Source organism: Leptodactylus fuscus, chromosome 7 (assembly GCF_031893055.1).
Source record: "Leptodactylus fuscus isolate aLepFus1 chromosome 7, aLepFus1.hap2, whole genome shotgun sequence".
Lineage (NCBI taxonomy): Eukaryota > Metazoa > Chordata > Amphibia > Anura > Leptodactylidae > Leptodactylus > Leptodactylus fuscus.
In genome coordinates, this window is record NC_134271.1 from 12228576 (window position 1) to 12243712 (window position 15137).

General features: G+C 48.4%; 1 protein-coding gene across 1 annotated transcript; it reads right to left on the reverse strand.

The window, feature by feature from the left end:
- Window positions 1–1442: 1442 nt before the first annotated feature.
- On the reverse strand, window positions 1443–14911 carry FBXO3 (F-box protein 3). The gene is made up of 11 exons (XM_075281025.1): window positions 14773–14911; window positions 11689–11778; window positions 11262–11425; window positions 10866–10980; window positions 10576–10780; window positions 9809–9854; window positions 9191–9275; window positions 8132–8254; window positions 7495–7610; window positions 6865–7055; window positions 1443–3611 (listed from the first exon to the last, which is right to left on the reverse strand). Exons 1-11 carry the CDS (start codon window positions 14862–14864, stop codon window positions 3489–3491), a joined length of 1350 nt encoding a protein of 449 aa, XP_075137126.1. The 5' UTR covers window positions 14865–14911; the 3' UTR covers window positions 1443–3488.
- Between the last annotated feature and the right edge of the window lie 226 nt (window positions 14912–15137).

Genomic DNA, 15137 nt, shown 5'->3' on the forward strand with positions numbered 1-15137 from the left:
AAGTGCTGAAGATAACAGAACTGATTGCTCAGGAATGGTGGGGGCTAGAGAAAAAATTCCAAATGCGCTGGAATCAGTGTAAACATTGCGATCGAAGGATGGAAAGAGGTGGAGTTGGTGGAAATGGTGAAGGGTCATTGTCATCTAACGCAGTGGTCTGCACTGTTACTGATTCGCATATTAGCCTTAAGGGTTCTTAGCTCAATACTTCTCATGACAACACCTGTCATACCAGCAGGACACGTCCGGGGAGTTACAGTAGACAGGACGGAGTTGTTGGGTATATTGGGAGCAAACTGTGTAAAAGGAATGTGGCCTTACCTCCAAAGCCGGAGACACAGGCCATACACACACATATATACTGTAAACAGCCCATACACACATATATATCGTATACACAGACCACACACACACACACACATATACCGTATACACAGACCACACACACACATATACTGTATACACAGACCACACACACACACACACACACACATATACACTGTATACACAGACCACACACACATATACCGTATACACAGACCACACACACATATACTGTAAACAGCCCATACACACATATATACCGTATACACAGACCACACACACACATATACCGTATACACAGACCACACACACACATATACCGTATACACAGACCACACACACATATACTGTAAACAGCCCATACACACACATATACTGCATACACAGACCACACACACACATATACCGTATACACAGACCACACAGACACACATATATACCGTATACACAGACCACACACATATATACCGTATACACAGACCACACACACACACACACACACACATATATACCGTATACACAGACCACACACACATATATATACCGTATACACAGACCACACACACACACATATACCGTATACACAGACCACACACACACATATATACCGTATACACAGACCACACACACACATACTGTAAACAGCCCAAACACACATATATACTGTATACACAGACCACACACACACATATATACCGTATACACAGACCACACACACACATACTGTAAACAGCCCAAACACACATATATACCGTATACACAGACAACACACACACAAACTGTATACATAGACTATTCACACATATGAACTATAAAGATACAAAGAAGATATGCACACTGTACGTATAAATATTACGCACAGTAATAGATATTACACACTATATACACAGACCACACACACATACTGTAAACACAACCCATATACCTATATCCTGTATACAAAGCCCATGTACACATGTATCCTGTATACACACATGTATACACTTATTTATACTGTATACAGACCATACACACCTTTATACTGTATACACACACACACTCTAGATGAATCACACAGTCAGTAAGAATATACTTCGCACTCTGCCGCACTATTGAGCCACGCAACGTTCTCATCCCCAATTCATTGTTTATTTTGTTTTACCAAAATCCTTATCGTACGTATCATAAAATTAAACTCTATAAATTATGTAAAGGGGGGGAAAAAAAAAATCCCAAAGCATTTCTGCACACGGGTTTAACTCCTGAAAAGCTGCGAGACCTGATCAGCTCAGATACAAGATAACACTACTAATAATGAGATCCCAAACTAAAAACGTATATGAGAAAGGGGGCGGTCACACTGCGACACGCGGCCATGTCCGACGTACGACACAGGCAGCTATCGTGAGGGCAGAGCCATTCGCTTACAATCAATTCACAAATAACTGACCCTTTCTTCAACAAATAGCGCCTCCATGGTCCATGGGTTCTGTCTGGTATTGCAAGTCAGCTAATTTGAAATGAATGAGGATGAGCTGCAGTACCAGAAATAACCTGTGGACTCACGTGGAGCTGTTTTAGAAATAAGGAAGCCATGTTTTTCTGTTCTTGGACGGTAATCGTAAATTTTGGAATTTTCATCATGATTTTTTTTTTCAATTCTACATAATTTTTGCTGTATGTTACAGTCTGCCAGTCTGGGGTCTAGGAGAGCTGGGTGACGGCTGAACACACTGTTTGGGGAATTGATGAGGCCCTCCAAAAGGAAAGACTGTGTCGCCCATAGCGCAGTCACACCAATCACAGCACAGCTTTCATGTCTAATTGTGCACTTGAAAAATGAAAGCTGTGCTGTGATTGGTCAGTCAAAGCCAAGGCTGAGGCCTAAAAAGAAAAAGAGCAAAAACAAGAGAATTATGGTCAAATTTAGGAAAACTGTGCAAAAGGAAAACCATCTTTTTTGCCCCCAGTCACCAATCACAGTGCAGCTTTCATTATTCAACTCCAGTATTAGAAATGAAAGCTGCGCTGCGATTGGTTGCTATGAACCACAAACATGGTTTTCCTTCTACACAGTTTTCCTAAATTTTACTGTAATTCTCTCCTTTTGAATAATTTTCGCTTTTTAAGCCATAGTCTTAGCTTTGAGCCACGAGGCAGGTATCTGAAAACAGTCTAAAGGAGAGGCCATTTTGTCCTCCACAGCAACCAATCACAGTGCAGCTTTGATTTTTCAAGTGCAGTGCCAGACATGAAAGCTGCGCTGTGATTGGCTGCTATGGGCAATAAGGACAATTTCATAAATGACATTTCCTGGTGATTTTTTATTACCAGCACATTATATGTCGGGGGCTGTTGATCTGATGGACGTCATCCAAACACTTACATGTTATATACATAGTCTAAAACCAATATGGCCTGGGCGTGTATCACAGCCGTACACGCCGGCGTTACGGCAGACTGCCGAACACTTCCCATTCACTTCAATGGGAGCACTCGTAACAGCGGCGTTTACGAGCGCTCTCATTGAAGTGAATGGGAAGTGTTCGGCAGTCTGCCGTAACGCCGGCGTGTACGGCTGTGATACACGCCCGGCGTTACTCCGTGTGAATGCCCCCTTAATGTGTGGTGTAGGCCGCTCCCCTGACTACCTGAAGAGGGCGCTACATTTCATATTGGGGGCAGTAGTCTACCAAATGGCGTAGTCCACAAAATGGCTGCCTTCACGAAATCAAATAACTGAGCGGGGGCCATGCTGATGCATATATCTATCACAGTCTCTCCCCTCCCCGATCCTCTTCATCACCAAGAATTTTGCACACGAGATAAACTCCCCTTACATTGAAAAGTCTTAGAAAAGAGAAAATGTACGGACGCCAAGTCTCTCTCAGTTGAAGACCGTCAGATAACCAACACCGCGGTTGTAGAAGGGTGTGCGCATTAATTAGAAAAAATAAGCTGCGTCCACTGCCGAGCCGATGCCAAAAGCCTCGTCATGTACTCGCCGGCGACTTCTCCCTCCATAGTGGTAAATGACAGAGTATAGGATACGCAAACAGGACATCACAGCGTAGATACAGGCCATGGACAGAAGGCAAAAAGCCTGGCCAAGAGCAGAAAAACGCAAAAATAAAAGGAATCCTGGCAGGAAGATACCACTGGCTGCAGGGGGCAAAGGGCAGAGCTCAGGTGTAGCGTGGGCAATGGACAGGAGGGTTTGGCATGTCCAGTACTCGCCTTCTCTCTTCATATTCATCCGTGTCTGTGGAGTCGTCGTCGTGTAGAAAACAATCATTGCAGCTCTCTTCCTGTGTGGGAGAAACATAGAAACAAGTCGTCAGATGCAGGAGAAGGAGAAGGATAACCTATTCCATTAGGGCATGTTCAGACGCAGAATCCGAGGCGGTCTTCTGCATCTAAATCATGAATCCGTCCCCCATTGTTTTCAATAGGAGGCAGATTTTGCCAAAGTTACTGCGACTAAATCAGACCAGAAAATGCGGTACGAGATTGGATTTCTGCCCTGGATCCTATAGGGATGGTTTTCTGGAGAGGATTTTGAGAGGCAGAAGGCTGCCTAAAATTTTGCAGTGTGACCATACCCTTAGGCCACATGCATAGGACTGAGTTTGTTGTGGAATGGGCTCAGGTGACACTCGGAGCGTCATACGAATCCATTCTGTGATGTACTTACCTCTATAGGGGCTTCTGATGATGCAGAGGATTGCAAAGTCTGGGTCATTTGAACATAATGAATCAGAGGCCCCCATAGACGTGAATACATCATGGCATACACTTAGAGTGACATCCGAGTGTGTTCCGCTGCAAAGTCGGCCCATCGGACACAAACTTTGTTGTGGAATGATGCCTTAGCAATGAGGAGACATTACAATAGTGTAAAGCAAAGGTGGGACAGAGCAGTATTCTGATTCACAGATGAGACAAGACTACTAGAGACTGCCATTAGACAGTACAGCTAACCTGTAGCAACAGAGGTAAGGGTTTATTCACATGAGTGTGTTCCATCCATGAAACGAACAGTGTCTAGGTCATACTACTGTTTCCACCATCTAACAGATCTGTCCCTGATATATCCATTGCAGTCTCAGGCCTTACTATAACTCCTAGGCAGCAAGCCCGCTGCCTCGGGGTTATGTTTGACGCAGACCTTTCCTTCACCCCTCATATTGAATCACTCGCACGCTCATGTCACCTCCACCTCAAAAACATCTCCAGAATACGCCCTTTCCTTACCAGAGACTCATTAAAGACACTTATTGTCTCTGATTCATTCTCGCCTTGACTACTGTAACTCCTTACTAATCGGTCTTCCCCTCACTAAACTCTCCCCTCTACAATCTATTCTGAATGCAGCGGCCAGGCTCATCTATCAGTCTAGACCAGGGGTGGGCAATTAATTTTCCCATGGGGCCACATGAGAAATTGTAACGGTTCTAGAGGGCCATGCGAGTTGGGGCAAATTTAGCTCCACCCACTTCTCTGCTGACTCCGCCCATTCTCAATCATTTTTCCATGTGCCCCACAAAGTAAAATCCTCCTACAGTCACCCTAACATTATACTGTACACCCCCCACATTATAACGTTTTCCTCCAAATGTCCCACAGTATTAAGTCCCTCTCCTGGTGCCCCAGTATAAACCAGCAGAAACTAGAGGGGACATTAAACTGGGGGCAACTAGAGGCAGACATGTCCCCCTCCAGCTACCCCCATGGTTTAATAGCCTCCTCCATCTGCCCCCTAGTTTAATGTCCCCCCTACATGTGCATTAAGTTTAACTGCCCCCTACATCTGCCCCTAGTCCTCCCTCTTGCTCACACATGCTGTCTCTTCTCTCTTTATCATCCAGCAACTTGCAGGAAGCACAGTCCCGTGTGGCTCCGCCCACTAATGAGTCATAGCCTATCCTGGTGATAGGCTGTGATGACATCATCACAGGTCCTTCAAAAACCTTCCACTAGCTGTGCGGGCCGGATAGAAGCAGTCAGAGGGCCGGATGTGGCCCGCGGGTCGTACATTGCCCAGGTCTGGTCTAGACTCTACAGCGAGGCCTCTGGTCTGTGCCGGTCACTACAGCGAGGCCTCTGGTCTGTGCCAGTCGCTACATTGGCTGCCTATTCATTATAGAATACAATATAAAGTTCTCCCCCTCCCCCACAAGGCTCTCCATAATGCCGCACCTCCATACATTTCCTCCCTCATCTCAGTGTACCGCCCAACCCGTGCTCTCCGCTCACTCAATGACCTAACACTTACCTCCTCTATTATCAGAACCTCCCCCGCTCGTATACAAGATTTCTCCCGAGCTGCACCACTTCTCTGGAATGCTCTACCCCGGACAATCAGATTAACTCCCAATTTCTACAGTTTCAAACGCAAACTAAAGACACATCTTATCAGACAGGACTAGCACATGCCCTAATGTAAACCCTTCCGTACTAGAATTAGAATCCCCAAAATCTAACCCTCCTCTGTCCCCGCTCCCACATTACCCCACATGATATGAGGCCATCTCAGGCTAACTTTATAGGTCCAAGCTCCATCCACATGTTACAGGACACGACTGGTGACGGCTCATAAAGTTTTATGTTTGTGTAATGACAGTCACCTCTATTACAACATTGTCTGACCCCTGTATAAGCAATGCCGCCCCTGCTACCTCTTGTGTCACCCCCTCTACCTCATAGATTGTAAGCTCTTGTGAGCAGGGCCCTCAGTCCCATTGTGTGAAATGACTTTCTTTGTAATGTAACTTTCTGTCTGTATTTGAACCCTACAAATTGTACAGCGCTGCGGAATATGTTGGCGCTATATAAATAACATGTATTATTATATTATAGTTTCAGGATTGACCATGGCCATGTGAATGGAACCCAATCTATCATAGTGCTACTGTACCAAAGTCTCAGCTGTATGTCAGCGCAGATCTGGCATTGCGAGATCTCACTGCCCCATAACTCAGTAAGATGCAAAGAGTTCCATTCACAAGGTCCTGTAAATAAGGCCTGCACATGATCCGCACTGCATGCATGGAACGTTGTCATGTGAAACGGGTTTTCCAGGCATATCAACTGATGACCTATCCTTTATCTGGGACCCTCACAGATCAGCTGTTTGAATCGGCTGCGATGCTCCATGAGCACTGCTTTTGCTTCACAGCCCATGTGATGTCACGTTCGCAGCTCAGTCCCACTCAAGTGAATGAAGCTGAGCTGTACAATGTACGATGCAAATCTCACCCGCATGCTACAAAGAAAAAAAAAATCTGCATTGGAAATTGATTTTAGATACAGAATATCAATTTATTCAGCAAGTTTTCAGACCAGAGGCCGCCATTTGCAATGCGGTTGGGAAAAATTTGAAACAAAAATTTCTGCAAAACGACAGAATTTGATGCATTTTTTTTGCAGCTAATAAACTATAATGTACCAGTTCAGTGTGTGTACGATCCTTCACGGCTTCCCTCAAAGGAGGGCGACCCAGGACAGCTGTCCCTAGTGAGGAAGAACAGAGGAACGAGCAGCGGTCACTGTGTCACTTACTGAAGCAACATCAGACGCCCGAAACATGGGACACATCATGTGGAAGCGGGGGATGGTGACATTGAAGACCTCGCTCTTCTTGTCCAGCCGGTGGAATGTATAAGTCCCCTCCATATAGCCCGACGTTGTGGAGAAGGTAGTGCAGCTGGTGTACTCGTATACTCTACCCGCCCTCAGCTGGGGGTAATCGCCTGAAAGAACAAAACCAAGGCCTGAGATGAGCTCAGTGCAACAACGGCCATGACAGAACCCTGGGGGGTCCTCCAGTATTTTGTCCGCTAATGTGCCTTGTTGCATATACATCTAGAAACCATTATACAGAGATGAGCGGCGCTACATTGACGCTGCTCTCCTGCAGGATCGGTTTGTCCATATACCTTAATGATTCTGCCATTGTAGGTGTATATGCACATCATAGAATCGCCAGGACCTCCTATGATCTTGGGGAGGGGTCCCTAGCACGCTACAGGCAGAGACCTTCCCCATCTCCGCGCCAGGTTTGCCTCCTCTCAATTCTCACGTGTACTGAGTCCGCAGCGGCGGGATGCATTTGGAGACACATATACCAGATATGACACGTGCACATCACACTGTATAGAACGTTTGACCCCAAAAAACCCTGCGACTCACCCACCACTCCAGGGCCTTGCACCTCCTCCACACTCCCCTTCGCGTTTGTGATTCTCCAGTAGCGGCTGTCGAGTTGGCACGCTTTCTCTGGCAATGCATTTTTGGCCATCTCCATCCTGGGAAATAAAAGGGAAAGTGGAAATTAACCCCGATGTGTCGTTTTCTATGACTTGATGGGTTACTAGCAGAATGGGAGCTGCACTGCAGTACTCACAACCAGCCACTAGTGGACAGAGCAGTCCGATTCCAACCTGTCTATAGTATTGTTCTGGTCGACCCCCATAGGAGTTGTTGGACCCCCTACCAATATCAAAGACCTACACTAAGGGGAGGTGATAAGTGAGTACTAGGCATATATGTTACCCAGAGATAAAGGCTGGGGTCACACATCGAGAGTTTGCAGAACTTTAGATACAGTGAAGACCAGATGGTTCTTGCAAATGGCGGGTTCACTGTGGGATATACCCCTCGCGGAAAGCAACCCGCCCCAGCCTTACAACCTCTAGTATTCTTTGCTCTACCAACAGAAGATTCACAAGAAACAGGAGAAGAACCCAATATCCAATAGTAAATGTGATACGAGTGTAGCTTTCCACCATATAGCGGTATACAGGGACGTGCTGCGCCGTGCACCCACCTGATTCTGTAGGTGAAGAAGTAATGTGGAGGATGGATGGAGCTCAGCTCGGGCAGAAAAGAAGTGGAGACGGATATGGTGATGTCATCAGTAGTGGCCACACAGTCCTTGTCATGCTCATACCTGGCACAGAGTAGAGGTAGAAGGAAAAAAAAATACACATTGAGGCCTTTATTATATCAGGTATATACTGCACTGCAATAGGGTGTCCAGGGTCCGCACACAGCCAGCACCGCAGTAAGACAAGTCTCCATCATTATAAACCCACATTCTTTCAAGTGTCAGGTCCAAGCATGCACCCTATCCAAGAGTTAGCAGGCACTGTGAGCGCCATCCTCTGGGCCTGGAGTTGAATTACAATCTGAACCACTGCAACTTCAGATCACTGGGATTTGTCAGTAGTAATACATCCAATGTAACTATAGATTTTGTCATTCAATTCTTGCAGGTTCAAAACCTCTGCTTGTAGTCGGGGAACAAATTTTTTCTGTCGTTACACAGTAGGGTGTCTTCACGCTACCGTTATTCAATGTCTGTTGCTCTCATCCATCACAGTATGAGAGTAACAACTGATGCAGATGGATCCCCCTCCGTCTGGTGTCCGACTGCATTCAGCCCAACGTAAAAAAAACATGGCTTACGCTTAATTCCATCATGTTTTTTTCTACAAAATAGAGCCACACCCAGGCAGGTCGGCTCTCCTAGAGTAGATGGGGCTGATCTGCAATACTGGACACCACAGATGGCGATCTACTCATACACAGCGGTAGTGTGCCCGATAACCCGAGACTGATTGGCGACCTTGCACGTGGTATTACAGTGGGTTGGTGGGGCTTCACCTGTACAAACAATGCAACCAAAAACTGACCCAGATAGGTATGCTACAAGTATGGGCACCTTACCAGAACCCCCTCCCCGCCATGTCATTTACATATGAGCAGAATGCATCCATTCATTGACAGCAGGCAGAGATCTGACCGTATGCATATACACTGGATCACAGTCACACACGTATGTACACACTGACGCTACAGTAGGGATGTGTTCAGTCCACACTACCTGAAGATCTGGTCCCTGATGATGGGATAGTCACCTGAGACGACATGGTGCACATACGTTGTAAACCACTGGGTGAAAGAGGTACCTGAGACAGAGGAAAGAGGTAAAGGTGAAGGCCCTGTGAGAAATCTGCCCTGCCCCATAGATCACCGGCCTCCTAAACAAAGACCGGATTCAGTAGTGCAGCCACAATTCCTGCACTAGACAGTGGTGCAGCCCCAGATTATCTGCAGTGATCACTTGCTGCACTGCCCCAAAGAAAGCCTGGAAGGACCAGGGATACTCGCCTGTGTGACAGCCATACACGGGGTACAGAAGCAGCAGGCGGTATTACTAATAAACACCAGAGAGTCCCAATTATTACCCGTGCAGTGGGCAGCTAAGGAGGTCGCCCGGCTCAGTCCTTGGGCTTCCCCTGGCTGACGTCACCTCTCCCTCCTACTCTGGGTACAGGGACATTAGGTAAAGTGGAGTTGGTCATGTGACCAATCATTGCACAGGTCATAAATGGGGCTCTGGAGAATCGGGGTGTATAACAAGTGCAGGGCATGTACTAGAGGCTTATTATTCTCACATCACCCCTTTAAGGCCTCCGTCCAGCACGCGCCTGTATCCTACCTGTAATAAACATGTCCAGAGCTGCAGGGTTGTGTGTCGTCTGGTCCTGAAACACAGATCAAAGGTCAGATCATCTATGTTAAGAATTTCACAGGTTTCCTAATAAATGACACAGTGTCCAAAGTGTTAAACCCCCTCCCCCCCCCACATTGCTCATAATAATCTGCAAACTAGAAGAAACTAAGTGAGCATTCACATGATCCGCACGCAATTTTGTGATGCAGTTTTATCTGCACCCTAAAGTCACCTGGACGTCACTACCCTATAAATCAAGGTCTGCCCAATTAAAGGGGTTGTCCCACAAAGATTGGTTGAGGCAGGTCGGACACCCGGACTCCACGCTGATCAGCTGTCGGAGCCATATACCCGGTATACAGCTCTGCTTCTATTCAAGTGAATGGGAGCGGGGCTGCAGTCCCTGGCACCACCACTAGGGTGTAGGGCTCTGTACACTGTATACAGCTTACAGTCCGTACAATGTAGAATTTCATCTCTGCTCCCACGCACTTGCATAGCCATATATCTAGTATATGGTCAAATCAGCTGATCTGTGCGGGGTCTTGGTGTCGGACCCTGACATCATCAGGATAGGTCATCAGTTTCCAACTTTGTTCGGTCCCGTACAACCCCTTTAAAACCGCCCCATAAGTATTAAAGGAGTTACAGAACTCCCAGCATGCTATGAATGCTGCTGCTGCTGATCAAGGCATGCTGGGACTTGTAGTCCTTCCACTATCTTTGTTGTAGGAGACCCGCACAGACCTTACCGGACACTGATAGAATATCTCATTGCGACACCTCCCCTCGACGTCGGCCAGAGCCAAGTACTGACTGAGCCCGGTGTGGATGCAGAAGGTGATTGGAAGGCACTGGTTGAGCCCGATCCTGCGCTGGTAGCCGCCCGCTGCGGTGTCTATGTCCAACAAGTCCTCAGACCGGTAGTGGTTGGATAAAGCCATGCTGCCCATCAGTCTGGGGGTGCAAGCACAGGAAATGGGGGGGTAAGGGGCTATAGTAGACTTCACCGGGCACAGCGCCACCATGTGCCAGCTCTTACCCGGGTACCACAAGCTTTTGACCATTGTGAATGCGCAAGGAGCAGCGGTAATCGTCTGGTAGTCTGGCCGCGATTCTTTCTTCTATGGCGTTAAGATCATCTTCCTGCACGCCGGCTGCACAAACCACAATGGTGAGTAACTAGGACGCCGGACTATCTCGTGTCACTGCCTATTGTCACTACTCACATCCAGAGCTGCATTCAGAATTCTGCAATTCAATCGTGGCTGGTCAGTCTTTAGGAAGCATTGTTTTCTGCAGTGCATTAGGGGACGCAGCGTTTGCACCAGGCACTGTCTACTGCAAATGACGTTGCAGATTTATTAGAACCAGTGGATGTTGAATGCAGCTCTGGATGTGACTACAGTATAAGACATAATATACTAAGATCGCATACCTTTCAGAGAGCTGATCATTCGAGGGCAGTGGTCACCCAGATAGGCCTTCAGGGTGTCCCAGGCCGTCTTCAGCTTGGCATAGTGGTGTATATACCTCCCCAGGTCCAGGTAATACGCCATGAAGGTCGCTTTCCAATTGCGGTTCTTCTGGTTCTTCTTGTCCCTAAAAACAAAAACATCAACGTCACCAGATCAGTATATAAAGGGGCCGACCATGTTAGTGCCCTTTAAGAGGTTAACCATTAGGATTCTGCTCATAAACACTTCCCCCCCACCCAGCGACACCGAAATCCATCCTGTCTGATCTTTCTCACCCCCTGATAGCTGCTGTTGGGGAGAGAGGGGGCACCCCATGGACATAACATGGCTGGACCTGGGCAGCTTTAAACGACCTGATCCCTTTAAGGCTCTGTCAGGATGACTTACTCGGACACCAGCCAGTATTTCCGGCACGGCCACTTCCACAGAGGGTCATGGTTGCTCAACTGGTTAAATCTTCTGTTCAGGAGACTGCAACTGGAAGAGAGAGAGGAATTAAAGAGGTTATATGGGCATAGGAGAGGTCATCGATTTGGGGAGGGGTCCGACACCCAGCACCCCTAGTGATCCATGCGACAACAAAACTAGGATTGGGCACAACAGATCTTATCATCCCGAACCATTGTCCCACCAGGAGATAAGACGCCGACAGGGGTGACTGACAAACAGGAAGACCGAGAGTGCGTGTGCGGTGGCGGAGGAGAGGAATTGCTGAAGAATTAGGAACTCCAGACTGCAGGAAACCATAGAGCGTACTGGCGGCACCTATACGGGCCATACTGCCCAGGCGGCACCTATACGGGCCATACTGCCCAGGCGGCACCTATACGGGCCATACTGCCCAGGCGGCACCTGTACGGGCCATACTGCCCAGGCGGCACCTGTACGGGCCATACTGCCCAGGCGGCACCTGTACGGGCCATACTGCCCAGGCGGCACCTGTACGGGCCATACTGCCCAGGCGGCACCTATACGGGCCATACTGCCCAGGCGGCACCTATACGGGCCATACTGCCCAGGCGGCACCTATACGGGCCATACTGCCCAGGCGGCACCTACATGGGCCATACTGCCCAGGCGGCACACACACTCCTGGCAGTACTGCGCTTGCGCGTACACCCCCCCCCCGCAGTAACGCCCTTATGCAACACCAACGTGGCAGGTTTGGGGACAGCACATGTAATAAGCAGTAACTAGTGACATGTAACAGATTCCACTTCAGGCCCATGAGGTCGGTAAACATTGGGGAAGGGAATGGGGCCAGAGAGAGGGAAGACGCTGCAAGAGACGCGCCAGGGTCTGCCCTCAGGAGATAGCAGGGGCCGCCTCTAGGATAACTACACGTGACACGGTTATCTCATGTGCCAGCCGGGGTACAGCATGGAGGATACAATGTAATAACATTGACACAGCAAAGAGAGGAGTCTACAGGATGAAATAAAGGAGGATCAGAAACAGCGCCACCCGTTGTCCATAGACGGTGACTGGTATTATAGCTCAGCCCTATTCCCTGGACATGGTTGCTGCAGTTTTTGGAAATATCTAGTGTCAGACAAACCCCCTCACCATAGAGGTCTTACCATACCTTACCCTCACCATAGAGGTCGCCTGCCTGAGACCCTCCTCTAATAGCCAGGGCGGGCGGCTGCTGCGTATATATCGGCCACAGAGGAGGCAGCGCAGTCACACAAGTCACAGACTGAACACTGAGATATACATGGGAGCCTGCGGTGACAGGTCACATGGAGACAATAACAAAGAAACCTCAGCTGCTGCAGAACCTCCTAATCTAGAAACTAATAGTCATGACCACCTGATATGAAATGCTCACATTGTGTTCATAAAGATGTGCTGCAGCAGCTGAAGTGCATATAATAAGGTTCTGCAGCAGTCAATCTGCATATTAAGAGGTTCAGCAGCAACTGAGGTGTATTATGATGTTCTGCAGCAGCCGCAGTGTATATTATGATGTTCTGCAGCAGCCGCGGTGTGTATTATGATGTTCTGCAGCAGCAGATGTTTGTATTATGATGTTCTGCAGCAGCCGCAGTGTATATTATGATGTTCTGCAGCAGCCGCAGTGTGTATTATGATGTTCTGCAGCAGCCGCAGTGTGTATTATGATGTTCCGCAGCAGCCGCAGTGTGTATTATGATGTTCCGCAGCAGCCGCAGTGTGTATTATGATGTTTCGCAGCAGCCGCAGTGTATATTATGATGTTCCGCAGCAGCCGCAGTGTATATTATGATGTTCCGCAGCAGCCGCAGTGTATATTATGATGTTCCGCAGCAGCCGCAGTGTATATTATGATGTTCCGCAGCAGCCGCAGTGTATATTATGATGTTCCGCAGCAGCCGCAGTGTGTATTATGATGTTCCGCAGCAGCCGCAGTGTATATTATGATGTTTCGCAGCAGCCGCAGTGTATATTATGATGTTCCGCAGCAGCCGCAGTGTATATTATGATGTTCCGCAGCAGCCGCAGTGTATATTATGATGTTCCGCAGCAGCCGCAGTGTATATTATGATGTTCCGCAGCAGCCGCAGTGTATATTATGATGTTCCGCAGCAGCCGCAGTGTATATTATGATGTTCCGCAGCAGCCGCAGTGTATATTATGATGTTCCGCAGCAGCCGCAGTGTATATTATGATGTTCCGCAGCAGCCGCAGTGTATATTATGATGTTCCGCAGCAGCCGCAGTGTATATTATGATGTTCCGCAGCAGCCGCAGTGTATATTATGATGTTCTGCAGCAGCCGCAGTGTATATTATGATGTTCCGCAGCAGCCGCAGTGTATATTATGATGTTCCGCAGCAGCCGCAGTGTATATTATGATGGTCCGCAGCAGCCGCAGTGTATATTATGATGTTCCGCAGCAGCCGCAGTGTGTATTATGATGTTCCGCAGCAGCCGCAGTGTATATTATGATGTTTCGCAGCAGCCGCAGTGTATATTATGATGTTCTGCAGCAGCCGCAGTGTATATTATGATGTTCTGCAGCAGCTGCAGTGTATATTATGATGTTCCGCAGCATTCGTTTACATCTGCGTTGTCGCTTATGGTCGCGGTTTCCATGACGGCGGCATCATGCATCGCTATTTTACCGTCATGGCATTATCTGGCAGCGCATTAAAAGCAGGAGCCACAATGCAGGTGTGAACGGCGTCTTACAGCTACAACCTGATAAATACGCCCCAATATACCGCAGGCGATTTTATACGCGACATTGTGGTGACGCTCCCCCAGCCCCCGTCGCCATCCTGGTACCTTATTATTACTGTGGGGTCACCGGGGGCGACATTTTATAACCTGCCCCCCCCCCCCCTTCTCATCCAGCAATCACCACCAGTCACCAAATATCATCTCCCCACTCTATGGTAACACCCCAGACCTGCAGGAGCCGGGGCTGACATCCACTGCAGACGGGGCTGGGGTGTCCGGAGCCGCGCACTGGGGGCCACACTAATACCTGATCAGGTCCCGGAAGTCCAGATAAGACAGGATCAGCAGCAGCGGATCGGACGGCAGATCCGCCAGACCCAGCTCGTTGGTCCCCGCCATCTTGGAGGCGACCAGCTGGACGGGCTCGACTCCTCCCCTTCCCACAGACAAACAACGCCCCCTCTGCAGCCAAGGCCACGCCCCATCCGGGGATCATAACATAAACAGCGTAACAAAGCCACGCCCGGAACTCATTTTTGTTAGAAGACGAACTCCCCTCCCCTTAGCACAGGATAGACGACGCCCACTGCGAACTTTTACCACGCCCCTTCCAGGTTATACACCAGGAAGGTGAAACGAAACCACGCCCCTCGCAAACCAAGGTCGCGCCCT

Bases quoted from the DNA above. Each gene is read 5' to 3' on its own strand.
- FBXO3 (XM_075281025.1), bottom strand. From the start codon at position 14,864: ATGGCGGGGACCAACGAGCTGGGTCTGGCGGATCTGCCGTCCGATCCG. The intron at 9,855-10,575 runs GTAAGGTCTGTG...TCTGTGTTTCAG, and splicing joins AGATATTCTATCAGTGTCCG to GACCAGACGACACACAACCC. The intron at 7,611-8,131 runs GTGGGTGCACGG...TTTATTTCCCAG, and splicing joins TTCTTCACCTACAGAATCAG to GATGGAGATGGCCAAAAATG.